Source organism: Cygnus atratus, chromosome 5, assembly GCF_013377495.2.
Source record: "Cygnus atratus isolate AKBS03 ecotype Queensland, Australia chromosome 5, CAtr_DNAZoo_HiC_assembly, whole genome shotgun sequence".
Taxonomy (NCBI): domain Eukaryota; kingdom Metazoa; phylum Chordata; class Aves; order Anseriformes; family Anatidae; genus Cygnus; species Cygnus atratus.
This window is the reverse complement of record NC_066366.1, coordinates 35,843,372-35,868,285: the sequence shown is the minus strand read 5'-3', so window position 1 is coordinate 35,868,285 and position 24,914 is coordinate 35,843,372. Positions and strand designations below refer to the sequence as shown.

Genomic DNA, 24,914 nt, shown 5'->3' with positions numbered 1-24,914 from the left:
ATGGGTAAAGCGCATGTAATATTCAAGCCTGCCTCTTTGGAGAAGTTTAGTCTATTTTGTTCCATTTTTTCTCTGTTACCTACTTATATGAAGCAAAAGGGGTAGCAGAGCTGCTAATGCTTATCCACCTGACTGCATAACGTGTGTGCTGGGGAAACCCTAGCAGGAAAAGGGCTCTACAGAGCAGACTTTTTCCTTGGATTTTGTTGAATTGGAAGGGGTGGTAGGTAACTGAAAGAGATTTGCTCAGACTGCTTGAGAAATAACAAGGTTTAACGTCTAAGAGCAGCTTTTAGGACAGTCTGCGTGGCTCAGAGGATGAGTTTTCTGTCCTGAAAGGTGGTGTGGTGGAAGACTTGATGGTCCTTCGTGAGCTTTCTTGAGTGCTCGTAGAATCGAGGCAGGATCTGTCTGTGTACCAGGGCGCTGTGGCTGCTGTGGGCGTTGGCAGCCTGCGGGTCAGCAGTGCGCAGAAGCCCTCGGGAAGGGTGGCCGCACATGGGACGCGTGCAGGTGACACGTCCCTCGCAAGAGCAGCGTTTCCTTATTGGGGCTGTTGCCAGGCTTGCCCATCTGTGATCTGATCCACCACGCTCATCTGCCTCGTGGTTTCGCTGCTGTGGCTGGTCAGTGCGTGGCTGAGCCGCAGCTGCTGGAGTTCTCCTTTCCCTGTGGTGCTGCCTCCTCACCTGCTTTTCAGCCTTGCTCGAATTCCCCAGTTACTCCTTGTGTACATCCAGTTACACAAAAATGCAAACTGAAGTGCTCTCCTTGCTCGTGCTGAAAGGCTGATGGCCCAGCTCGTGGTGGGAATCCCTCCTGGAGCTGTGAATCCTCGGAGGGCTGCAGCTCTGCCTGTATCTCTGTGCACTCCTGAGCCTGCTGCTGTGAGGATGTCTTTGTCCAGGAACGTGCAGCCTGGGGTACACCGGCTCTGCTCACCAGGTCTTGAGAGACAGGGGAGATGATGAGGGGCATTAAACCTGCTGGCTGAGTTCTTGGGTTCCTCTTGTGAAACCAGGCAGCCAAAGAGTGAGTTGAGTACATCTGTCTTACCTGCCAAAGGTGACTGTCTGGACAGGACACGTAGTGCTGCTAAAATTAGCTGCCTTCTAGCTCGTCCTGGTGTCGGCTAGCCTCCAGGCTTGCACCAAGACCAATACAGCTGCTGACGGCCTGCTTTCCCCTGGCTCTTCCCCGGAGGAATAGGACTTCTCCCACCGGTGTAACATCTTACCTGGCCTTTCGGGGTGGCTCATAATCGCAGGTGGAGCTCAGCCAGTTCTGGGTGCTGTGTCTTGCCGCGTGTATTTGCCTGACATTAAAGCACCCATGAATGAGTTTGTGTGAATGTTGAAGGTTTGGACTACTCTAGGGAAGTGCCATAACTCTTTGCTGTAGAAGTGTGTGAGATGTTGAATTCATAAACTGAGGAGAGTAGAGCTCGTTAGCTAATTATCAGTCTGGATGCATTTCAGCAGAGTACACCTACAGACAATGGCCAGGAGGCACCCAGTGAGGACACGTGGTGGTGAATGCAAGTGGGCGCCGCTCTCGTGGGGAGCAAGGTGGTGTAACAATACCTGCAGGTCCAGGAGTGCAACTTGCCGGCATTCTTCTCCTCCAAAGGCATACGGGAGCCTTGTGGGAGGCAAGCCGCTCTGGAAAAATGGCAGGCAAAGGTAGAGAGACCCAGGGAGAGAGACAGTGAGGGGTGCTCTGGCCTGAAGGGGCTGTGGCACAGTAGGAGGCACGTCCTGGGGACTGGGGCATGGAGGTGCTGGAAGTTCAAGGAGGGGATGGCAGCAGACAGGACAGGAAGTGACTAAAATACTGTTGGTTTTGCTCTGTAAATATGTGAGGCTGTTTCGGCAAAAGGCCATCTTGTTCTGTTTTTAAATGCGACCTTGTACTGCTCTCAAAAAAGCTGCGGGAGAGCAGTCTTCTGGTCATCCTCAGCAGGCTGTCGGTTCCTTTGCTAGAGGTGGCTGCTGGTGGAAGGGGGTGTCCTAGGAAGTTCTGAGGAGCACCGCCGTGGGGCTGCGTGAGGTGCTTCCCCTCAGCATCCCTTGGAGCAGGAGGCTGCAGGTGGAAGCATCAGAACAGAAGGGATGGTGCTGGAGTTGCCTGCAGGATTAATGTTCGTGTTATTTCCTGCGTGAAGTGAGCGGTATCCAAGAGGGTGAGAAAGCACTGGTGGAGGACGCCTATCTTAGATGAGAATTGCTGGCTGGCCGGTGTTGGAGGGTGAATAAACTGTCTTTATCTTGACCCTGCCTGCCACTGATTCTAGACTGCTTGTCAGTTCTTCCTTAGTAAAACTCTTGTCGGGATGAAAAATGCCTGGATCCTAACATAGATCACAGAGCTGAAAAAGCAGTATTTACATATTGCTGCCAAATGCCAAACGCTGAGGTCGTCTCACAGGGATGTGTAATGTGCCCAGCTCATAACCCTTGCATTGCTGGGGCTGGGCTTCATCTGGGACACTGGAGAGCCTCAGTTTAGGGGGTAGTGTCATTTCTGGAAGTTGTGTGTCCCTCGTGGAACTGACAGTTGCTGCTGGGAGAATCCCGGCAGTGTTAGTGAGTGAGCCCGGGGCTGGGACGTGCTGGAGCTCCTCCTGGATGGGGCTGACTGAAGCAGCAGGAAAGCTGAGAGGGCTGCAGCAGCCTGCCGGGCAGGGGAGCTCAGCCAAGCTGTGGGATGGGGGGGACAGCTCCTCCGGAAAGAGATCAGGCTGTGCTGTAGGAAGGATTTGTGCAGCTCTTAAAAAAAAAAAAAAAAAATGCTGGTGGAAAGGTGAGCACAACGTTAGCGTGGCATGGCTGTGTGCATCTCTTAACAGTTATTCAACCAGGTGGCAATTCCCCATATGGCAGGTGAAGATCTAAGCACCTTGGTGTAGAAAGGGGTCTTGGGGTGTCCCTACAAGCCCTATACCTGTACGCTGACTGCATCTGCCCTAGTATGGAGACCTAGTTTGGGGTCTAGGGGACCATGGTTTGTGTAGCTGCAATAGGGAAGCTGCATACTCCAGGGAGAACTCGGCTGCAGAGACTTGCCCGGAGTCCCTGCAGGTGCTCTCTCTCCCAAAACGCGTGCTTGGAAATGCAGAAGCCTTTTCTCCTTCCTGTCTGCTTTGCACACTGAAATGCTGTTTTTCCCCACCCTCTCAAGACAACAATGGCTTTAGAGCACAGTGGCCCCGGCCACGTACACAAGAGGTGTTGTATAACCAGCGGAGCTATTTGTGTTGTGGCAGTGCTTCTGGGTCTTCAGCCGTGACTGGGATCCTGTTCTCCTGCATACTGTGCACATCAGGAATCCAGACTCTTCCCTGCCCACGGGAGCAAATGAAGCTGAATCTGGCTGAGTGTGGAGGGGGGTTTGCAGCTGATGCTGTGCTGGTGACAACTGGAGCCCTAGAATTTGGGATTTGCTCGGCTGGAGGAGACAGTCCCCTTCCTTCCACGTTCTGCAGCCCCGACTTTCCCGTTGTGAAGGGATCCTGGCTTAAGGTGCTTGCACCTCTGTGTTGTGGCTGTGTCCTGTTCATGCTGTGAACAAGACGTGGGAAGAGTTAGAGCGGTTCCCTGGTCCCACAGCACAGATCCCTGGATGGGCCCGCTGGGCTTTGTGCTGCTGCCGCTCAGGAAGCGCGGAGCCACGGTAGGCCAGGCTGTCAAGCAGCATCCTCCCAAGCCTGCAGCGGTTTGGGTCATAAAGCCTTTAAATTTCTGGTCATTTGTTCGCTGGTTGAGTGACGTAGGGTGGGAGTGGGGTCAGTCCTCAAAGCTGCCTTTGGTGCTCAGGATTAACCAGAACCAAGCAGTCTTGTGGCCCAAACGCCACACTGGGCTGGTTTCAGCTCTTCAGCATGTTCAAGGGCCTGAGCTGAGCGCTGTTTACAGGCACAATGTTCTGGGCGAGCCATATTGGCTCGGCAGCACGAGCAGGGTCTGCATCAGGCCTGCCCACGCGCTTGCTGTTCTGCAGGTTAGCTGGCCTGCGTGGTCCAGCCCATGCCAGCCTGGTGCTGCTCCTGGAAGGACAGGTCTCGTGAGGCAAGAGGCTCCTGCTTCGGCGTGGCATGCCTGAGGGGTGGCCGATGCAGAACCGCCTCTTGTGCAGCTGAACTGGGAGCCTCGGAATACCAGTTGGGCTTCCAGTATGGGATCCAAACGTAAGTTAAGAGGTGAGGCTGGATATAGCCTTTTGCCAGCATTTAGCGTGTCAGAGCTTCTTCATCCCGTGAGGTTTTGTCTGTGGTGCAACCTGGCCCTGCCATTTGCCACCACCCGCCCGATCCCAAAGCAGGTGAGAGATACGGACTACAGGGCCCAGCGTGCTGTCCTTCGTTATACACGTCCCCTAATGGGCTTAATGACGGAGAGCTGCCTGCTGGGGCCTGGAGTCCTGGGCCTCATTTCTAGGCTTGCCTGGGCGGGCGAGTGCAAACCAGTCCACCAGGAAGGCCGCGGGTGCACTTGCTGGGCTTGGCATGTCTTTGGCTTCCCTCGTGTGCCTGGGTGAGGAGCAAGGTCCCCGAGCAGGTAGCCTTAACTCTGTGGCAGTCGCCACCGTTACAGCACCTGGAGCGGTCAGAGCTGGCCCGGTAGTGACCGCAGCAGTCAGATGTCCCAGATTCTGTCCTGTGATGCTTGGCTGGGCCTGCGCAACTAACTAATGGTCCAAACAGCCCCTGTGCTGTTGTCTCCAAGGACAGGCCCTTGGAGAACTTTGTTTCGGGGTACTTAGTGAGGGCTCTTTCTGAAGTGCCCCGAGGTGTGCCCCATTCAGGAGCAGCCTCTTGTTCCTGCCTCGAGGATGTGGTGTTTGGGCCCCTTTTGTGTTCAGGTTTCTGCAGGGTTTTTTGGAAAGATGAGGAAAGTTAACGAGGTGTTAACAGCAGGGAGAGGTAAGCTTCTCTGCCATAATGGGCTGGAAGCAACTTGCAAATTGATCAGCCTCCTAGAAATTGTGAGGTTGAACTTATTATAAGAAGGGGGAGAAATCTCCTCCGTGTTCCTGCACTGGATGATTCATTTTTTTTTTAATTTAAAAGGCATCTTTAAAGTAGTGCATCTGTACTGGGGCACCCTTTCTCTTTCCCCAGCGCGGTTTAAATAGATGAGGCTAAAAAGAGGAGAGGGACGAGTGCAGCAGTCAGACTGATGGGTGGCTGTGCCAGGCTGGAGCTTCCTGGGAAATGTTACGGGTGCGCTCGGTTGGGCTGTGCAGGGTGTGGGGAGTGTAGGATTGGGCAGGAGAGCGAGCAGAGTGGTGCTGGCCGCTCGGGGGCCTTCACCTGAACTTTGCTGTCACCGCGAGGCGGGCTCGGACCTCCTGGCTACTGAGACGGCAGGAGCAGGGAGCCAGCCCTGCTTCTCCCGTGCTGCCAGGGAGAGGGGACGAGTGAGCGGAGAGTGCCTCGGGGGGCATCCTCGTGGGTGCTGGGGTTGGAGGCAACTGCTCCCGCCCCGGAAAGGGTGCCTTCCGCCTCTGGGAGGCTCCAAAGGATGGCAGGAGCTATCGAATGCGCTCCCTCCCCGTGGAGCAGGCATGCGGGGACTGTGGTGCTTGGGGCTGCTCGCTGCACCGGTGCCACCGACTGTCCGCATTGCAGGGGGGTCCCTTGGCTGGGGGGCTGCTGGGGACACGGCCCCCCCAGCGTGGCCGTGCCTCAGCAGCCATCAGGCATGAGGGCAGCTGCGCTGTCGCCTCCCGCCCCATTCCATCCCCGTCTGGCTGCTGGCAGAACAACTGATGTGATTGCTCTGTCGCGGGAGCATCCCTAATTGGGGGAAGCCAGCTTGGCTAATTCAGACCGGGTTGACTGTTGTCTGAGGGGAATTAGGGAGCATTCCCACGAATGGCTCTGCCAGAACACGGTCGGTCTCCGGAGGGGTGGCTAACAGCTGGGGACAGTAATTTCTTCCAGATCCAGCTATACTAGAGGAAGATGTCTGTCAGGAATCCCAGTACAGACATACTTATGAGACCCTCTAAGAAAAGGGTTACTCCCCCCACCTGCTCCACCTCGCACATGAGGGAATAAATCAAACTTCTGTGCACAAGCATAGCCAAAGATGAAAACTTGAGAATTGTCTGCAGCGTGAACCCCTTCCTTTATCAGTTGACATTCTAGCAGAGATTTAAATTCACAAATGCCTTTATCTCCAGTGAAGAAAAATACTGACATACCTGGGTTTTTTTTAAAAAAAAAAAAAAAAAAAAGAGGGAGAGTGATTCTTTTTCCTTTGTCCCAGTTAGACCAGCTATCGCCCCTCTTCCCGTGTTTGTGTTAGCACTTAGGAGTGGATTACCTGTCTGCCACATGGCCCAACATGTGCAAATCTGTTGATTATAGGAGGAGCAGATCTGCTGTTTCAGTGGTGTGTTTGGGATCCCGGACACGCATTGCCTGAATAGATCTGCGTGTCTGCTGAAAACTGATACCAACACTGCTTGCTGAGCAAGAGGCCTAGGGAATAAGACAGCGCAGTGGCATGGTGTCTCTTCTCTGGGAGCAGAAGTGTGTACACTTCCCAGAGGCTGCCTGCTGCAGGGCGAGGGTCCCCAAGCTCCTGCCTGAGCTGCGTTGGGTTGATATGAGCTTCTGGGACAGCTGGGGGAGGAAGCAAGCTGGTCACTCCTCCTGGTCCATAGCTCTGATTTTCTGGTCTGATCTCTCCTCAGCGTGGCACGATGAGGCGGCGTTACGAGGATGATGGCATCTCTGATGATGAAATTGAAGGGAAGAGGACTTTTGACCTCGAGGAAAAGCTTTCCACCAACAAGTTTAACTCCACCTTCGTCGTCTTCATGGAAGGCAAAGGTTTGTGTTGGGGCCGCAGTGTGTGCTACTGCTGTCTGTAACTAGACAGCTGTTGTGGTTAGTCACTTCTCAGAGAGACATGGCGTGTGAGATGACCTTTCCCCGAGCCTTTAGGAGAAAGACAACAGTGATCACAGTTGGATGTACTCCTTGCCTCTGACTACACCCAGAATCTTCCTGTCTGCCAACTTGAAGGGCGGTTACAAGGCAGTTGTGGTGATAATGAAATCCCTTCCCACTGTCCTGTGTTTTGCTGCCTTTTCCTTTCTACTCTTCACTAAAACTGTGCAAACTGGCTGCTGTTCTCACTAGTTCTGTGCTTTCCTCTGCCGTGAGCTGCTTTACTTGCATAACCCAAGTAGAGCAGAGGAGGCGGTAACGTTTATGCCTGCTCCCCTGCAAGTCCTGCAGCAGTCCCCAAGAAGCTTGAAGGCAATGTGGAGCATATTGGTGAAGGTTTGGCTCAAGCCCGCTAAGCCCTTCAGCCAGGAAAGTTGGTAACAGGGAGTGTGCATGGGAAATGGCACGGAAGCTGCTCAGTCTGGAGAGCAGCGAGCTGTTCTGCAGTGCTGTGGGCTTGCTGGGACACATGGCAGCCAGGATCGAGGGGTTTCGCCTGGGTCAGCACCTGTAATTGCAGCCACGTGTCTGCTAGATGCTTAACTCAAAGAGTGTGGGGGATCTCCCCGCTTTCTTTTCACCATGCACATGGCTCAGTGGGATGTCTTTTCATCGCGTAACCAGTGCAAGCCCTCGTGACGATTTACCATGAGGGTGAGCTCTTGCTCTGCTGTGAGCTTCTTGGGGAAGTGAGGACCAGAAACCCCTGCTGTTCCCCTGTCAGGCCCAGCCTGTTGGAGCAAGTCCCCCCCCGCCCCCTCTAGGGGGGCCCTGTCTAATGTCTGTCAGCAGCAAACACCATACTGCTTACAGAACTGCTGCAAAGGAGTTCTGGGATCTCTGCAGGAGTGTAGAAATGACAAGGGACAGGGCTCTCTCACTGGCTTGCAGTGCCACAGGTGTGAGGAGGTTTTCAGATCTCAACTGGACAGGGCCCTGAACAGTCTGATCCAAGTCTGAAGTTAGTTTGCTGGGAGCAGAGTTGGACAAGAGATCACCAGAGATCCTGCCTAACCTCATTTTGTCTATAATACTCTGTGGGAGTCTCTCCTAACATCTTCCCTCTTCTTTTCCCCCCACACCAGACTTCACAGTTGAATACATCCAGCGGGGTGGCCTGAGAGACCCTCTCATCTTCAGGAGCTCTGATGGCTTGGGGATAAAGTAAGTGTCAGGGCAAAGAGTGATGGGTGGGTGACTCCGGCCTGACTTCTTGCCTGTCTCCATGTTGTGGGGGATCTGATCCTGGTAGCTGGATCTGTGCTCTGCCAAGCTGATGTGACCGTGTCCTGTCCGCATTGTTGTGGAGTGAGCAGAGGAAAGCATCTTCCGTCTCGCATATCTTATTCTTGCTAGTCTGTTTGGGCTTAAAATGAGAGGACTGAATCGGCTGTAGGTGATCACAGTTCAAATGAACGCCTGGCAGGTCCTATTACTGTTCTGATGCAGTATCTAGCTTTGTTTTTTTGCCTGATAATATAGGCAAATATTACCAGATAGTGCAGCAATTTGTAGTATATCTGGCATTTTTGAGAAGTCAGACTTGGTCGGCCCAACGTGTTTTACTACTAAACTGCTGTCTCTCTCTTGCTACAGTATGTCAATTAAGGTTTACTGCTTTGAGAGTAAAGCTGTACTGATGAAAAATTTTGCATTAATGGTGTTTATATAAATACAATACGGGAAGGAGATGTAGTTTTAAGGCAAATAATACTATATCAAAACATTATAGCTGAGAAGCTGGAGGTATAAATTAGTTCTAGCAAACTTTGTCAGAGCCAGTATCAGCAGCGTTACTGTTAACTTCTTAGACTGGCTATGAGAGGATGGGCAGTGCAGGATGTACTGTAATCTGGTGAATTAGCAAATTGTGCCAGGCTCAGACTTGGGAGGGTACGTGTTTGGTACCGGGGATTCCAGTGTGGGTAAAACTGGATTCTCCCGAGCTTCTGGTCATTTTTCTGGGTCTAGAACTGCTTGAACAGGTGCCTGCCTTTTCTGCTTGTGACAGTGGTGTTTGTGCAGATAAGTTAGAATAGTTACGTTGTGTCAGTGAAATATACTGTTTCTCCTGATTTAGCTATGTCCTTTACCGTTAAAGCCTTTAAAATGAGAGCTAGGATTTCTTAGCTCAAGGCCTGCTTACTCATTTTCCAGCAGTCACTGTACTCTGGAGATGTTATATCCAATTCCCAAATCACTCCTGCTTCCCTAGCCAGAAGCTGGGCCCAGTGCTTCAGTCCAGACTTGTGCCCCAGAGATATAGATGCATGATCCTTACCCATGTCTTTGGCACACTGCTGCTTTTTGCCTCTTGGGTGTAGGCAATGTGGGGTTACAGCTGGGAATGGTCTGCAACCAGAAGCACTTCATGATTTTTTTAGCAAGGTGTTTGTCCTGCAGGATGCCAGATCCGGACTTCAGCGTGAATGATGTGCGGCTGTGTGTCGGTAAGTGTCTCCTGTTGTTCGGGGACCACCACAGTGTGCCTGAGTTGCGCCCTGGGCAGACAGGGAGAAGTTGGGAGTCATCGGGTATATCAAAGCTAGAAGTCTGGTTTTGTGGCTCCCCCAGTGCGCAGCTGGTTGAACATGAGCTGTCCTTTGCCAGCGGATCACAGCTCTTACCTGCTTGAGGAGTCTAGTTTGACCTGAAGCAGTTTCTGTTTCGATGTAGGTATGGAAGAAGATGAAGTTATGGGAGAGGCCAAGACGTCGCACATGTGTGTGGGTGGGTTCTTTGAGGAAGGACCCGTGTCTCCTAGAGCTTCTCTTCTGGGTGGCCTGTTGTGCACAGAGATGGTTCCAGTGACATCTGTCTGTTCTGGCAGGGAGCCGACGGATGGTGGATGTCATGGATGTGAACACACAGAGGGACATAGAGATGTCCATGGCGCAGTGGGCACGCTACTATGAAACACCTGAGGCCGAGCGGGAGAAACTTTACAATGTCATCAGTCTGGAGTTCAGCCACACCAAACTGGAGAACCTGGTGCAGAGACCTGCTACGGTCAGTACGGCTCTTCTTTCTGCAGGGATGTCCCTTCCCTCATGCTTGTGGTTCTCCGCAGTAAAGGCACAGCCTGACGCTTGAGTGCAGCAGGAGAGGAGCTGCTCATAGCATGTATGGGCTCAGCCAGGGATGCCCCTGCTGCACTCTGGAAGCTGCTGGAGCTGGTTCTGTGTTTGACTTAGATCCAGCAGCTGCAGCCGGTCTCGCAGTCAGGCTGGGGCTGCTTTGCCTCAACTGTAGTGGCCATGGTCAGGTGCCTGTGCCTTGTACTGCTCTGAGGCTTGGTGCAGAGCTCGCTCTTGCCTCCTACCACAGGGATCAGCTCCCTTGTAGTCAGAGAGGTGTACGGCAGGGGTAGCTTGTCCTAGTGCCTTGGCCAGGTGTGAAACTCCAGCTGGGTCTAAACCAGACAGCAGGGCTTGGCAATACTTGCTACGTTTTGAGAGAACAGTGAAATCCTGGGTGTCAGTTAAGCTTTGTGGCTGGCTTGGTGTTTGGAAACCACAATCCCGTTAGGACAGCACCCCTGTGTTCAGCTGCATAGACTCCAACAAGATCCACAAATGGCAGGGAGTGCTGCTGATGCAAAGGGCTGAAAATTCTGAACGCAGAGGAGGCCCAGACTGGGACTGCCCTGGAAAGGGGGGCAGCAGGCTGGCTGTCTGGCAGGGGGAGGAATCAGCAGCTCCTACTGAAGTGTGAAAGGTGGGATGTCCAAGATGGACTTCCTGAACTCCTTCACAGTCAGTAGAGAGGAACAGGCAGCTCTGTAGGGCCACTTGTTTCTCTCTGTTAACTGCAGAGGGAGCCTGGACATCTCTGCAGGCTCTGGCTCTCCCGAAACTTAGCGAGTTGAAGCCCACCTTGGCAGATGCTGCCCAGCATGTGTTTTGTGTAAGACCACTGCATAGCATTTCCTGGCTGACCCCCAAGTAGAAGAGCAGCATCCTGGTACCATGCTTGGGATCTTGCTGCAGTGTTTGCTGCCTGTGTGAATTCAGAGGCTCACCAGAGTCAGAACAGCTGGTCCCAAATGCTTTATGTGCAGCATTGCACCAGTGGAACAGGAAAGGTTGCTGGGGTGTGCAAGAGCTAAAATGGGAGTATCATGGCCATTCAAGTAACACCAGGCCCTCCGTCCCTTCCTTGCTCCCGTAGTTTGTTGGGGGCCTGCTCTGAACTGGGTTTTCTGGTAATCTCTGCACAGCAGTGCAATGGTTTAGGTATGTCCATTGCAGGGGTACTGTGCCCTTTTTTTTTAACTGTACTCATGTCTCCCACCTTTCTGCTGCAGGTGGATTTGATTGACTGGGTTGATAACATGTGGCCCAGACACCTGAAGGAGAGTCAGACAGAGTCCACGAATGCTATCCTGGAGATGCAGTATCCGAAGGTGCAAAAGTAAGTGACTTGCTTTTGCTGCCTGCCACCGCTGGCACAGCTCAGGATCTCTTGCAAGAAAACAGCCCAAGGGAGAAGCAGTTTGTTCCAAGGGGAAGTGGGAGGAACGTTCCCCCTGTTTATTTCAGTGGGTGACATCTGCAATTAGTTATTTAAGTCCTTGCCAAATGCTGTGCAGAAGGGTAGTCGTGTCATCTCCAGGAGCTTTCTGCGCTTCGGGAAAATGCTTGGTGCTCACCACCTTGAGGCATCTGGAGTTGTTGGAGCTGCTAGGTGTTGCCCGTCCAGCCTGTAGGCCAGACCTGGGGCTTGGGGGTTTCTAGAGCTGCTGGGTATCTGATTATGGAAGCTCTCCTCTTGCCTGGACTAGATCTTTGAGGGGATGTGATAGAAATGCAAAGTGAGCTCTCCTGCAATCCATCACCTCCCTGCACCTAAAGTGCTTAGCACTGCAGTGATTAACTGCTGGCACTGCACTGAGCTATTGGCCTGGGTTTAGGCAGTCCATTCACTTTGAATACACTGCATCTGTTTAGAACAATGGGTCACCTCCCATTTACACCTTATTGTTGTCTTGCTTTCCACCAGGTACTGTCTGATGAGTGTCAAGGGCTGCTACACAGATTTCCACGTGGACTTCGGTGGTACTTCTGTGTGGTACCATATCCACCGAGGGGGAAAGGTACAGACTTCATCTGTGTGCAGCATTTGCTCTGTGATGGGTGACTTCCAGTTAGAATTGTGCAGGGATTTCTCTGCATGGGTGTTCCTCACCCAGCTGTGCGTTGTACTGGTGCCTGCCTTGGAGGAAGTCCATCTGGAAGGGGAACTGGGAAGGTGCCAGTCCTCCCACCTGCCCTTAGGCAGGGTGAATTGCACCTTAAGCTCCCCTTACAGCTGGGTGTTGCATCTGTTCTCTTAACTTTCAGAAAACAGATCTGTAGCAGTTCAGTGCTATAACAGTGAAGGGGCTGGCTAGCTAGCACAAGTAAGTCACTTGCTAGCACTTCAGTTGCCCTAGAGAGCACAATCATGTTCAGAGAATGAAACATAACCAACATCACATCCTTGCTGGGAGAACATCCCTTCCAATTGCTGTTGTGTGGATGTGCCCGTTATCACAGATTCAGTCTAGGCTTTGGCATTACCACTGTAAGAGCATGGAGAAGCTTGTATTTAAGTTTTTGCTAACTGCGGTTGTCAGCAGTGCAGCTGTTAAGGAAACTGCACCGCTGCTCAGGGTAGCAGTGGATCAGATTCAGCAGTTTGTTTGAAGTGGTGCACTCAGAGCAGCAAACTATGATGGTAGCTCAGCTTGGCATTATTAACAAAAGCTAATGCAGAGGAAAATACCACGTAATGCAGAATTTACCGAAGGCAGACCTCACCTCTGTTGTCCTGTGAAATGCATCCAGCTCCTAAACTCAGCCCTTGTGAGCAAGTGGAAGACACCTCAGGACTTACGGTTAAAACCATTAGCCATCTAGGGTTGAATTCATCAGTGACCCAGGAAGGAAAGAAGGCTTGCTCTGGCTTTGGGCCCATTGTGGCTGGACATGTTCTGAGAAAGAGCCTTGGACAGCCATCGTGGTAGGGAGCCCTTTCGCTTTTAACTGCTGAGAAGGAACTGTCCGGCTGGAGGGCCGCCCTCTGCAGTCAGTGAGGACAGATTTCTAGGATGAAACTTGGACTACAAGGACAACTCCTGGGCAATTATTTCATCCCATCTTTCTCTACTGCCTTAGTCTAGGTTCAGGGAAGGCAACAAGCTCAGCCCCACTTAAATAATCTGGGCTTTTCACCCACATCTTGCAAAGGAGATGTAGCTGCCAGGCTCCCCAGTGATTCTGATAGTTTGTGGCTCCAGTGATTTTCCTCAAAAGATGGGCTAACAGTCTCTGAAGAGCCTGGTTGGGGGATGGATATCTACTTGCTCATCTGTACAACGTGGAGACAGACATGCAAATCTCTAGTTCAGTTGGCTCTGAATAACATGGTAGCATTCAGAAAGGTGCAGGTAAATATATCCTTTCTTTCCAAGTACTCTGGTGTCTTCAGTGGGTTTTACATCTATCAACACTGTCTTTGTAAATAACACCTTACAGGACATCCCAAGCTTGGTCTAGATGTGATGCTCGGTGCATCAAGTTGGGAAGGCCCTTGTTCAGTGGCTTGTCCTCTCAGATGGGACAGCCGTTAGGTCAGTTGACTGGGGATTTCTGCAGGTTTGCATCCTCTGGGGGTGGGGAGAGGAAGATGTCTGGGTATCTGGAGAGGGAGCAGGACAGATTAGGAAGAAAAGAAGCAGGGGTTGGTCAGTGCAGTGATTTACATAGATGTATTTTCTTTGCTTGCAGATATTCTGGTTGATCCCTCCTACACCCCAGAACCTGGAGCTCTACGAAAACTGGCTTCTCTCAGGGAAGCAGGGTGACATTTTTCTTGGGGACAGAGTGTCAGAGTGCCAGCGCATCGAGCTCAAGCAGGGCTACACATTTGTCATCCCCTCAGGTACAGTAGGGTGGGCAGTTGCATCCTGGCTTTTGCCAGGGTTGTGGCAAGAGGCTGAAACTCCTGGGACACAAGCAGAATCAGAACAGGCAGAATTTAGCTTTCTCCTTCGTGAGTAACAGGGAGATGTTGCGTGGCTCTGTCCACTTGCTTGTTGGCTCCCAAACCATGGTTGACATGGCACTGTGGATTCCACCCAAGTGACCAGAAAACTCCATCTGGCTCACATCATGCTTGATCAGTTATTAAAGGAGGCTTTCCCAGGGCCCATCATGCTGACATGCAGAGCAGTGCACGCTGATGATAGAGGCTGGCCCAAGACAGCACAGCTCCTCTACTTCCTGGCTCTCTTGTGAAATCTCTGCAGAGTTATTTTCAAGTTGTGAAGCAAGAAAGAGAGCCAGTGTGTGTGTTTAGGGAACGAGGTGACTGCTCTGGACGCGAGGAAGGATGATGGCAGTCTGGAGTACTGGAGACGGGAGAAATGGAAAACGTAGAGCTAGAAGTGGATGTTGGAAAATTCTGAAACCTGATAGGGAGCTGGGAAGCTGTAATATGGAGAGACCTGCAGGTAACAGCAGAAGGCTTGAGCAAGGAGACTTTGAGGTTGGGAGTGGGAACACTTCCAAAGCGCTGAGCAGACGGGTCCAGGGAAAGAAGCAGAACACTGATCCTGGCTCTTTCCCTGAGAGATCCCTCCGTTGTGGTCATGGTTTGCTAAAGGAAGCTAAGGGAAATCTTTAGTCTAACTTGGTTAAGCAAGCAGAATGAATTGGAGGGCATCAACAGTGTCTTGTTTGCACAATTAGTGCAGTGCTGTGCTAGAAAGCAGCAAAGCAGAAGCAATGAGGTGGGTGGAACGGCAGCCCAAACTGGGTTGTTCACAAGGACTGGCTCACAGCCTTTCAGGACCTGTGATTTGGACCTGGGATGTCTGTATAATGTTGTGCTTGCGCTAGGGAATACTCCTTTGCAAGTAGAAGGATTATGGGACCCCTTTCAAGGCTTCTAATAAAACTGCTTCATAAAAATTTCTTCCATAAGGCTCTCTGATGGCAAAGAATGGTGTAACCTGCTGTTGCCTGCAGTGCAGGAATAAGCTGTGTTGTACACGCATACTCCTGTAGCTTACAGCAGGACCAGGAAGAGAAAACACCAGGGATTGCATGAGTTACTCATTTGAGTCATGGTACCGTGAACTTCTTTTTGAATTGAGTGGCCTTGCTCTAAGGAAAGCCGTGCTGGAATCTACAAAATGTTGGGCTTGTCTGGATTACTTAGCCTTTGAAATAAGAGTTGTTTTTTACTGTTTTTTGAATTGTTCAACAAACTTTGGAAAACTGTTCTCCTTGCTGCTGGTGTTCTTAGGCCTAATGCAACTACGAAGCAACTTTGCAGAGACAACAGGGTGACAAAAAGCTGTGGACAGGAGGTAGATACTGACACACTTACTACCATGGGAAGATGTGAGGCCAGGTCCACAGATGTATTTAAGTGCCTAAATACAAGTCTGTCTTTAGCTCATAGGTGGGTAAAGCAAGCTGAGTATTGAGTAATTTGGCAGTGATGCTTCAGGAGGAGTGCACATTGTCGTGGTAACACAGCAACGTCAGCCCTCAAAGAGCTGGGATCTAAGTGGTCCCATCCTTGCCTCCCGCTGCCACTTGTACTGGCTGATGTGTGTGGGGTCAATAGCTAGTCTGTGTGTTAGCAGCTACCCTAGGTGTAGGAGTAGTTTAAGGGTGTCTCTATCAGAGTAGACTTAGCTGAGTGGCATGGAGGTTGTGCAGTTTGAGACCCCTTCTCTGAAGATCACAGTTCATAAGAGATTGCAAAGGAATTGAATTAGTAGGGGTACACTTGTGAGACTTTGTCCTTACCTAATTGCTCAGAAGGACTCTTCAAACTCTTTCTCCCCAAGGTTGGATCCATGCTGTGTACACTCCCATGGACACGTTGGTTTTTGGAGGCAACTTCTTGCACAGCTTCAACATCCCTATGCAGCTCCGGATCTACAGCATCGAAGACCGCACGCGGGTAAGGAGAGCTGAGAGGACCTGGCCTCCTGGGATGGCAGGGAGGGTGCAGCCAGGAACAGTGCAGGCAGGCCACTTGCGTCTCCCCCCGTGACAAACTGCTCAAACTCCAGCTGTTCTTAAGCGAGACGTCACAGCCTGCTAAATGTATGGGCAGGAGCCTGGGTGAGGGACAGCCTGCAGCTTGCACTAAGGATGTTATTTCCTTCATGCTGCCTCCAGTCTGACACTAGGAAACCTCGCAGGGAGTGTGATGGGAATCTCCCCAGGCAAGGCAGCCAGAGAAGAAAGCAGCAGCATGGTCGTGGGAATGCATCCAGCAGACCTTGCCTCTTCCCTTACCCAGTTGCCTTCTGCTCCTGTTTGGCATTGATCCTAGACCTTGGTGTGGTAAAAATGACTGAAGTGAAAGGCTTCCTGAGGTCTTGAGCCAAGAACACGGCTGACAAGTGGGTGCTTTCCCTTGCTTCTTGGGGAGGCATGGGTCCTGCAGCCCTCGGCACCTGCAGAGAAGCCTCAGGATGCACCTGGGCTATGACAGACTGGCCTCTCTGAAAAGGTTCAAGGTGCTGCAGCAGGCAGGACTTGTGGGTTAGCACTCAAATGCCAAGCCAATATTCAAAGGAGCCAAGACACAGGAGGATGGACTGTGTGCCTGCTCCACCCTGGGCAGTGTAGCCTCAGGAAGGTGCAAGGCAGGCAGCAGGGTCAGGGACATCTGCCTCCGTGTGAATTGCCAGCAGTGATGTGACAGAGCCCTGGTGGCCCCACTGTCTAGCAGAGAGCTGACAACTCCTCTTGCAATAGACCATCCCTTTCCCTTTCCGCGTACGTGTACTGTCAGATGCTGTGCTGTGGCTTGGGAAGAGGGCTTGAACCTTTACCTTCAACTGAAGCCTCTTGTGGCACCTGCTGTTGTCCTGTACTAATGAGAAGGAGGTCTGTGGGGGAAGCACAGTGAAGAGCTGCGACCCTAACAGACAAACAAAATGTTAATGGCTTACAAGTGAGAAGTACCTGGTCTCTGCTCTCCTTCCACAAGGAGAATTACATCAGGCTGCCAGAAGCAGGAGTGATGCTGTTACGCGTGTACGTGCATTTCCTGCCTCTCAGGAGGGGATTGGTCTGGTTCAAGGCAGCCAGAGCAGTTTCCGTGCAGCCCTGTGGAGAAGCCGGCCTGAACTGATCCCCTTCCCCTTCCCTCTTTTGCAGGTCCCAAACAAGTTTCGTTATCCCTTCTATTACGAGATGTGCTGGTACGTGCTGGAGCGCTACGTCTACTGTATCACCAGCCGCTCACATCTGACCAAGGACTTCCAGAAGGAATCGCTCAGCATGGGTGAGCCCCTGTTCCTTCCTCGCACGGCCCTGCGGGCCCTGCCCGGCTCAGCCGTGTGGTAGGCAGGGAGGGTCATGTGGGAAGAACGAGGGACTATCACTTCTTCAATTTCACAGGGTGGTTTCTTTGGGTATTTCCTCTCTTTTCCATGTCTGCTCTGCTGAACAATCAGAGGGCATTGCAGACTCGCCGAAGGTTGTGTGGTTTTTTGTTGTTTTTTTTTCTTTTGAGCAAGAAGTCAAAACTAGCCAGACTGCTGCTTCCTCCTTTGCCCTTGCAACAGGTTCCTTTCAGCGGCAAAACCAGCACACGAGTTCCTGGCCTTGCTGGTACACACAAAGCCTTTAACAGAAGAGGGGGAGGATAGCAGCAGTAACCGCGGTTTGCTGTGGGCTGCAGGGCTTTAAGGCTTTCTTGCTGATCAGGGCTTTCCTGCATGCAGAGTTTGAAGAGCTATGTCAGAAGTTTATCATCAAGGGGGTCTCTCGCAAAAGGATTATTTGGCTTTACAGCCAACACAGACGGGCCATGCAGTGGTTTAAGAAATGATTTGTTACAGAGACCCTTCAGAGTGGGAGAGAGCTGGATTGCCTCCACCCGAGGGCTGTAAATACCCACTTATGGGCACCTGTCCTCACAGCCAGAGCCCTTTGGGAATGTGGAGAAATCGCTCCCAGCTCTTGTTAGTGTTAGGGGAGGCTTCTTTATTATGCACAACCAGGCTCAGAGACCTCATGGCCATCTAGCAAGTCCACATCCTCTGCTTCCCATCATGAAGGCAGGACTGAGGTCTCAAGTCACTCCCAGGACCAGATGGCTGGAGATCCCTAAGCAAATCCAGCCAAATACCGCTCTAATGTCATCTTTCTGAGGCTTCCCATGCCTGGCCTTCAACAAAACAAGCTGGGAATGGGAAAGGGTTTTAGCTATTCTTTACTAGCAGCTGTGTGCCCCATCCTTTCTCTGGCCTTGTCCCGTATGTATCTGTTGTTGTAGTGACTGGGGGGATTCCTCTAGAAACTAAATGTCTCCTGTGACCAAGTGACCGGCCACTGTGCTTTTCTCTCACTCTGTCATGGCAGATATGGAGCTGAGCTCCTCAGACTCAGTGAACATGGAGGAAGAGGAGGAGGAAGAGGAGGATGCAGCAGGGAAGGAACCCAGGCGACCAGTCACAAGGCGGTCTGTTCTTACCAGCCCCGTAGCCAATGGTGCCAATGTGGACTACGATGAACTGGGCAGGAGCTGTCGGAGCAGCCTGACAGGTCTGAAGAAGAGCCCGTCTATGGACTCTTCCAACTCTAGCCGGGGCTCCCAAAACGGCCAGGCCTGGGACCCACACGGCGGCAGCCCACGCAAGAGCAGGAGGGTGCACCTGACGCAGTTTGAGCTGGAGGGGCTGCGCTGCCTGGTGGACAAACTCGAGTCACTCCCCCTGCACAAGAAGTGTGTTCCCACTGGCATCGAAGATGAGGACGCCCTCATCGCTGATGTCAAGGTATGTAGGCATGAGGAAGCCACAAGTGCTGCCGTTCCTCGGGACTGCCAGGGTGTGTCTGCTTCCTGGTGGCATCAGAGGTGGAAAGGTGACCCTGGACTTACCCAGCCCTGGTGTAGGGGATGATGAGTCTGCAGGCTCGCACACCTCTTCCTCCACTACCTGAGGCTAATGTCACACCAGCGGATGCTGACGGACAGCCCTAGCTTGGATTTTGGGTTGGGACTAGCAGGAGCAATAATGGTTCTTGGCCAACATGGCCAAGAGTCTTCTGGGCCTTGCCTGTGTCCCTTACAGGTGTTAGTGCTTGTTTACAGTGTGATTTGTTTCCACTTGTGGCTCTGGCCTCCTTAGGGTGCTGGACACTGAGCCCTTTCCTTGCCCCAGGTGGATTTGGCCTTGTGTCTTAGGGTGTTTTGCAGGATATGATCTTGGGTTCCATGAGAATCTTTGCCTTGCTCTACAACCTGTGCTGACTCCATGAATCACAGAATATCCCATGTTGGAAGGGACCCACAAGGATCATAGAGTCCAGCTCCTTGGCGTTTTAGCCCTTTCAGCACTGAAGTGGGAATTTCAGCCTCACTCTACCTCAGAAATCCATTTTGGGTATGCAAGTCTATGGGGCCAGATGGGATCCTCCTGAGGGTACTGAGGGAGCTAATGGAAGTGCTCGCCAAGCTGCTTTCCGTCATTTATCAGCAGTTCTGGCTATCCGGGGTGGTCCCAGTCGACTGGCAACTAGCAAATGTGATACCCATCTACAAGAAGGGCCAGAGGGGAGGATCTGGGGAGCTACAGGCCTGTCAGTCTGACCTCTCATGCTGGGGAAGCTCATGGAGCAGCTTATCTTGAGTACAATCACTTAACACTTACAGGACACCCAGGTGATCAGGCCCAGTCAGCATGGGTTTATCAAAGGCAGGTCCTGCTTCACCAACCTGATCTCCTTCTACCACAAGGTGACGCGCTCAGTGGACGAGGGAAAGGCTGTGGATGTTGCCTACCTAGACTTCAGTAAGGCTTTTGACACCGTTTCCCAAAGTATTCTGCTGAAAAACCTGTCTGCTCATGGCTTGAATGGAAGTACGATTCGTTGGGTTAAAAACTGGGAAGCCAGGCCCAGAGAGTTGTGGTGAACGGAGCTAAATCCAGCTGGAGGCCGGTCACAAGTGGTGTGTCCCCAGGGCTCAGTGCTGGGTCCAGTTCTCTGTAATATCTTCCCCAATGATCAGATGAGGGGATCGCGTGCACCCTCAGCAAGCCGGCAGAGGACACCAAGGTGGGCAGGAGTGTTGATGTGCCTGAGGGCAGGAAGGCTCTGCAGAGGGACCTGGATAGGCTGGACCGATGGGCCTAGGCCAACTGTACGAGGTTCAACAAGGCCAATGCCACGTCCTGCACTTGGGGCACAACAACCCCATGCAAGGCTGCAGGCTGGGGGCAGAGTGGCTGGAAAGCTGCCCGGTGGGAAGGGAGCCGGGGGGGATTGGTGGGCAGGCGGCTGAACAGGAGCCAGCGGTGTGCTGACGTGGCCAAGAGGGCCAACAGCATCTGGGCTAGTATCAGAACTGGTGTGGCCAGAGGGGCGAGGGAAATGATTGTCCCTCTGTACTCGGCCCTGGTGAGGCCACACCTCGAGTACTGCTGGGGCCCCCAACGTAAGAAGGACATGGATGTATTAGAACAAGTTCAGAGGAGGCCACGAGGATTATCAAGGGGCTGGAGCACCTCTTCTATGCAGACAGGCTCAGAGAGTTGGGGTTGTTCAGCTTGGAGAAGAGAAGGCTCCAGGGGGACTTAGAGGCTTTCCAGTACCTAAAGGGGGCCTACAGGAAAGCTGGGCAGGAACTCTTCATCACAGAGCATAGTGATAGTACAAAGGGGTAATGATTTAAAACTGAAAGAGGGTAGATTTAGATTAAACACCAGAAAGTTCTTCGCTCAAAGGATGGTGAGGCCCTGGCACAGGGTGCCCAGAGAAGCTGTGGCTGCCCCATCCCTGGAAGAGTTTAAGGCCAGGCTGGATGGGGCTTTGAGCAACTTGGTCTAGTGGAAGGTGTCCCTGACCATGGCAGGGGGGTTGGAATCAGATGATCTTTAAGGTCCTTTCCAACATAAACTATTCTGTGATTCTGTGATTTTAGTCCCTCAAACCACGGTTACTTCCTGTTCCCTTCCTTGCTAATGGTGATCTGTTCAGCTGTCTGCCCGTAGTGAAGCTGACAGCCGTCGGTGTACCCTGGTCCGTGCTGTTGTGTTTCTTTTTCCAGTCTCCAGATTTTGCAGGGCTTTTGGTGAAACTGATGCTGCGCTGGGAGCAGCAGGGTGCAGCTCAGGGCCCCGGCACTGGCCCCCATGCCTGAGCCTTGCAGGCACCACTGGTGCTTGGCTGCAGCAGCAAGCGTGGGTGCTGTTAGGGGGCTGCAGGTCTGTTTCCACGTGGCTTTTGAAAGCATGCTGTGCCGTGGCCTTCGGAGCATGCAGAGTGTTTCACCCTTGGACCCAGCAAGGGGAACTGGTGTGTTGCGCCATGTGTCTGGGGCAGAGCATTCGAGGTTGTCAGAGCTGAGCTGGGTTTGAGACTTGTGCAGCGGACGCGCCGCGTTCTGGAGCAAAGGGATGCTTCCCTGAGACCCACCGGCCCTGTGCCCAGCTGTGTCTGGCAGATGAGCTGGGGGTGGAAGTCACTGCAGGCTGGTCAGAGCGAGTGGCTCCCCTGAAGGCCTTGCTCCCTAATGCCAGCTGTCCTGCGGGGTTCAAAAGCACGCTGAGGTGCAAGGCCTGGTCCCTTGGGACTGGCAGCCTCACAGGTCTCACAGGTCAAACCTGTTACGGGGTGCGCACATGGCACACAAATCCTTAGTCATCAGCTGGAGGGAATGGGACGAGCTTGTCAAAGTACTGCAGACCTCTTCTTTTAAAACTTGTGTTTTCCTCAGAGGTGATAGAACTGTCAAACTAGGCCGGTGCTTGTATCCCAAAAAGGGCTAAGGCATTTCTGGCTAGACCTTCTAATTGGTCTGGTCACTGAAAAGCCTTGTGAGCGAAGGGCTAATTTTTCCTATCAGCAGTTTGCATGGAGAAGAGCTTATTTTTGTAGGCAGGATGAGTTGTTATCAAGAGCAAAGCAGCCACATCATAACTTACAGATGGTGTTTGGGTCATGTTTCTTATGTAGATTCATGTACAACTCCCTCCTCTAACAACCTTAGTGCTCTCACATGGTACCTGGGCAGTGTGCAAGCGCAGCCCTTCCTGCCAAGATGCCTGCTGGGTCTCATTCTGGTGCTCCTGCCCTCCTGTGCAGCCCACGGTGCAGGTGGGATCCCTCGTGCTGCACCCTGGGCCTGGATCTCTTCTGGTCTGGAGCTTGTTGGAATTCCTCCGCTGTGTCTCTTTATACGCTGGTAGAGAGCTAGGGCCTAATCCGGTTTGAGTGGCTTAACTTCGAAATGGTCAGCAGTACCTGCCTGCATCCCCAGCATCTGAGCCGGCCTCTGGGGCCATCGCTCTGTAGCAGTACTCGTACCCTTGTGTTACCAGGTGAGGTTGTTAGTCCCCAGACCCGGCCAGCAGGACTGCTGGAGGGAAGCACAGAACCAGTGTGGTTTTGGCACTTACCAGCTTTGCTGCCATCGCCGGGTAGCTGCCTCCCAGTTAGGGAGATGCGTTGTGGAAGGCTCCCGTGGCTCTTGGAGTACCTGGAGGTGGCACAAGGAACATGGCTGCTCTGAGGCTAGGACGAAGCTGGTATCTGTCACCCGAAAGAGCAGGGTGGGGCTGGTGAGAGCATCAGGCTGTGGGCTCTGGGCTTCTCGCAGTGCCACTTTTGCCACTGCCTCTTGTGCGATGACTGAGTTCAGGACGCCTGTGTGCTGGGCCACATGAAGAACCGTGCTTCTGCGTCCTGTCATGAGCTGAGCCTGGAGCTGCTGCACAGTGGGACCTGACGCTGTGCATGTGACAAAGGTATGCTTCCAGCTCTGTGGCCAGAGGAACTGTCCGTCCACTGAAACCCATCCCAGACAAGGCTGCATCAGGCACTGCGAGTAGGAAGAAAAGCATGTAGCCACCTCTACCTCCACCGTAACCTCTTAGCTTTGCCTGCTGCATCCCTTGGACCGCTCCTGGCAACACCAAGTCGCTGCCTTCTGCTCTACCATGGCTTAAATGGGAGGGCCTGCAGAAATCAAAATGACTTCTAGCACTGCCTCAGGAGGAGATCTGCTTTTGGGGAGTGAAGTTGACACAATCCTCTTCTAGCCCCGAGTCTTGCTGAAAAATCTCCTTGAGTTCGGTGATGTCTCCATTGACGGTCTGGACTGGAGTCGCTGGATCATTGGCAAAGAGGGAATGTGTGAGAGGTCTTACCACCTTTGGGCTGCTTCTGTCCATTGCTCCTGACCCAGCTTGGGGTGTGCTGCTTCCCCTCACTTAGATTTCAGAGGAGCAGGGTAGTCCATGAGGCTCTGGCTCCTTCGGCAGCTCAGCTGCCTCTGGAGTGGCTGGACCTGCTGCTGGCTGGCTGCTGGCAGGCTGAGCCCCTGCCCCAGCTCTTACCTTGCTGCAGTGCTGCCAAGCCCCTTGGCCTCAGGAACAGTCACAAACTGGCTGCATTTGGGTTCTGCCTGGCAGCACTGGAGCACCAGGCATTACAAAAATAAGAAGTCTCTCCCAAAAGTGAGGATCCTGTCTCCAGAATCTCTTCTTAGAGCCTCTGGTCTGGCTTCCCACATATCTGGCTCAGTGTTGCACAAAGTCTTTTGGTATCAGAGACGACATCTCGCTCTTCTGCCAGGTCTGTTCCTCCTATGGGTCGCGTCTGTTCCCAAGACAGTTTGGTTTTCCATGTGCGTTCGTCAAAGAGAAGCAGTGAACATGGCAGCTTGCTGAAACCCAGAGGATGTAAAAGTGCTGATGAGCAACCTTGGGAGGGGTGCGTGGTCTCAGGGCACTCCGTGGGGAGTGTCTGCCCGGTCCCTGCTTCGTGCAGGTGATGGGAGGCTGAGAGGACTCAGTGTGGAACAGGGGCTGCTGCCACCAGGGCTGGACAATGAAGGGTCAGGGTGGCTGGGGTGAGCTGTGGTAGGTCCTCCCGCAGTGGGAAGGCAATGCTGGCCGCGCTCCTGCGTACAGGTGAGATGAGATGAAACCACAGCATGGAGTGTGGGGGCTCCCTGTGCACGCGCTGGCGGTACGGCTTTCAGGGCATGTCTGGCAACTGCCGTGGAGCGAGCTGGGCCGGAGTCCCTGCTGTCCTGCCCGAGCAGAGGTGACCTCTGCATGCCGTTTGATGCGCTTGACTTTGGCGATGACCTGGGGCCCGCAAGCTCCCTTGGAACACAGTTCCGGAGGCTGAGGCAGTCCGGGCACCGGCGTTAGGTCCATGCGCAACTTGTTCCTTGGGCTTTTTGGGGACGGGATGGACGAGAGCCGTAGGTGCTCGCAGATGACGTGCGTCAGGCGTGGGAGCGGTCGTTTTTCCCTAGTGCTGTTTTGGGGGGCTCGCTTTCTGTCAAAGAGCTTCCTCCATTTTAATCGCGGTGGGCTGGAGCGAGGCGGGGGGCTCTCCTGGAGCTGGGGCTGGCGGGGGGGGGGGGGGGGGGACCTCGCCGCACCCAGCGGGGGCTTGTCCCCCTCTAGCGGCGAGGTCAGCGGTGGTCTTGGGACTACACCAGCTCCCCAACTTAGCCGCCGTGCGGCCGGGGGGCAGGATGCGGGCACAGCCCCCTTCTTTGGGGGGCTCCCCCCTCGCCTCGCCTCGCCCCCACAGCCCCTTCCCCTCGCTCGTGCCCGGGGCACCTCCTGCGCGGAGGTGGGTCTGCGCTCCGGCGGGACCCCGGCGACTGCCCCACAGGAGACAAAAGAAGGGCGCCGGGGCGGCTGGCCGCGAGCGGGGCTCCGGCCCCGGCCCGGGGGGGGGCCGCCCCGTTCCTCCGGCTGCGGTGGCGGCGGGCGGGGGGGGGCCGCGCCGCCGGGCCCCTGCGCCAATCCGCGCGGCGCCGCCGCCGTGCCGGCCCCTCCCGGCGCTGCAGCACAACGGCTCTGCCCTCTCGGCTCGCTCGCTCGCTTTTTCTCTTCTGCCATCTTCCCGTTGCAAAGCACTGCTGGGAACCGCATGTGGGTGACGCAGCAGCATTGTTTCGGGCTCAG

General features: G+C 53.3%; 1 protein-coding gene across 1 annotated transcript in view; it reads left to right on the top strand.

Annotated features, from left to right (window-relative positions):
• The window catches only part of KDM2A (lysine demethylase 2A), a 46,359-nt gene that overhangs the window by 11,496 nt on the left and 9,949 nt on the right, over positions 1 to 24,914 (top strand). The window contains exons 4-13 of the mRNA XM_035539615.2: positions 6,703 to 6,841; positions 8,047 to 8,125; positions 9,365 to 9,411; positions 9,792 to 9,970; positions 11,268 to 11,374; positions 11,963 to 12,056; positions 13,732 to 13,885; positions 15,807 to 15,922; positions 17,134 to 17,260; positions 18,343 to 18,758. Of these exons, the coding sequence (XP_035395508.2) occupies positions 6,703 to 6,841; positions 8,047 to 8,125; positions 9,365 to 9,411; positions 9,792 to 9,970; positions 11,268 to 11,374; positions 11,963 to 12,056; positions 13,732 to 13,885; positions 15,807 to 15,922; positions 17,134 to 17,260; positions 18,343 to 18,758 (1,458 nt within the window). The remainder of the gene's footprint in view (positions 1 to 6,702; positions 6,842 to 8,046; positions 8,126 to 9,364; positions 9,412 to 9,791; positions 9,971 to 11,267; positions 11,375 to 11,962; positions 12,057 to 13,731; positions 13,886 to 15,806; positions 15,923 to 17,133; positions 17,261 to 18,342; positions 18,759 to 24,914) is intronic.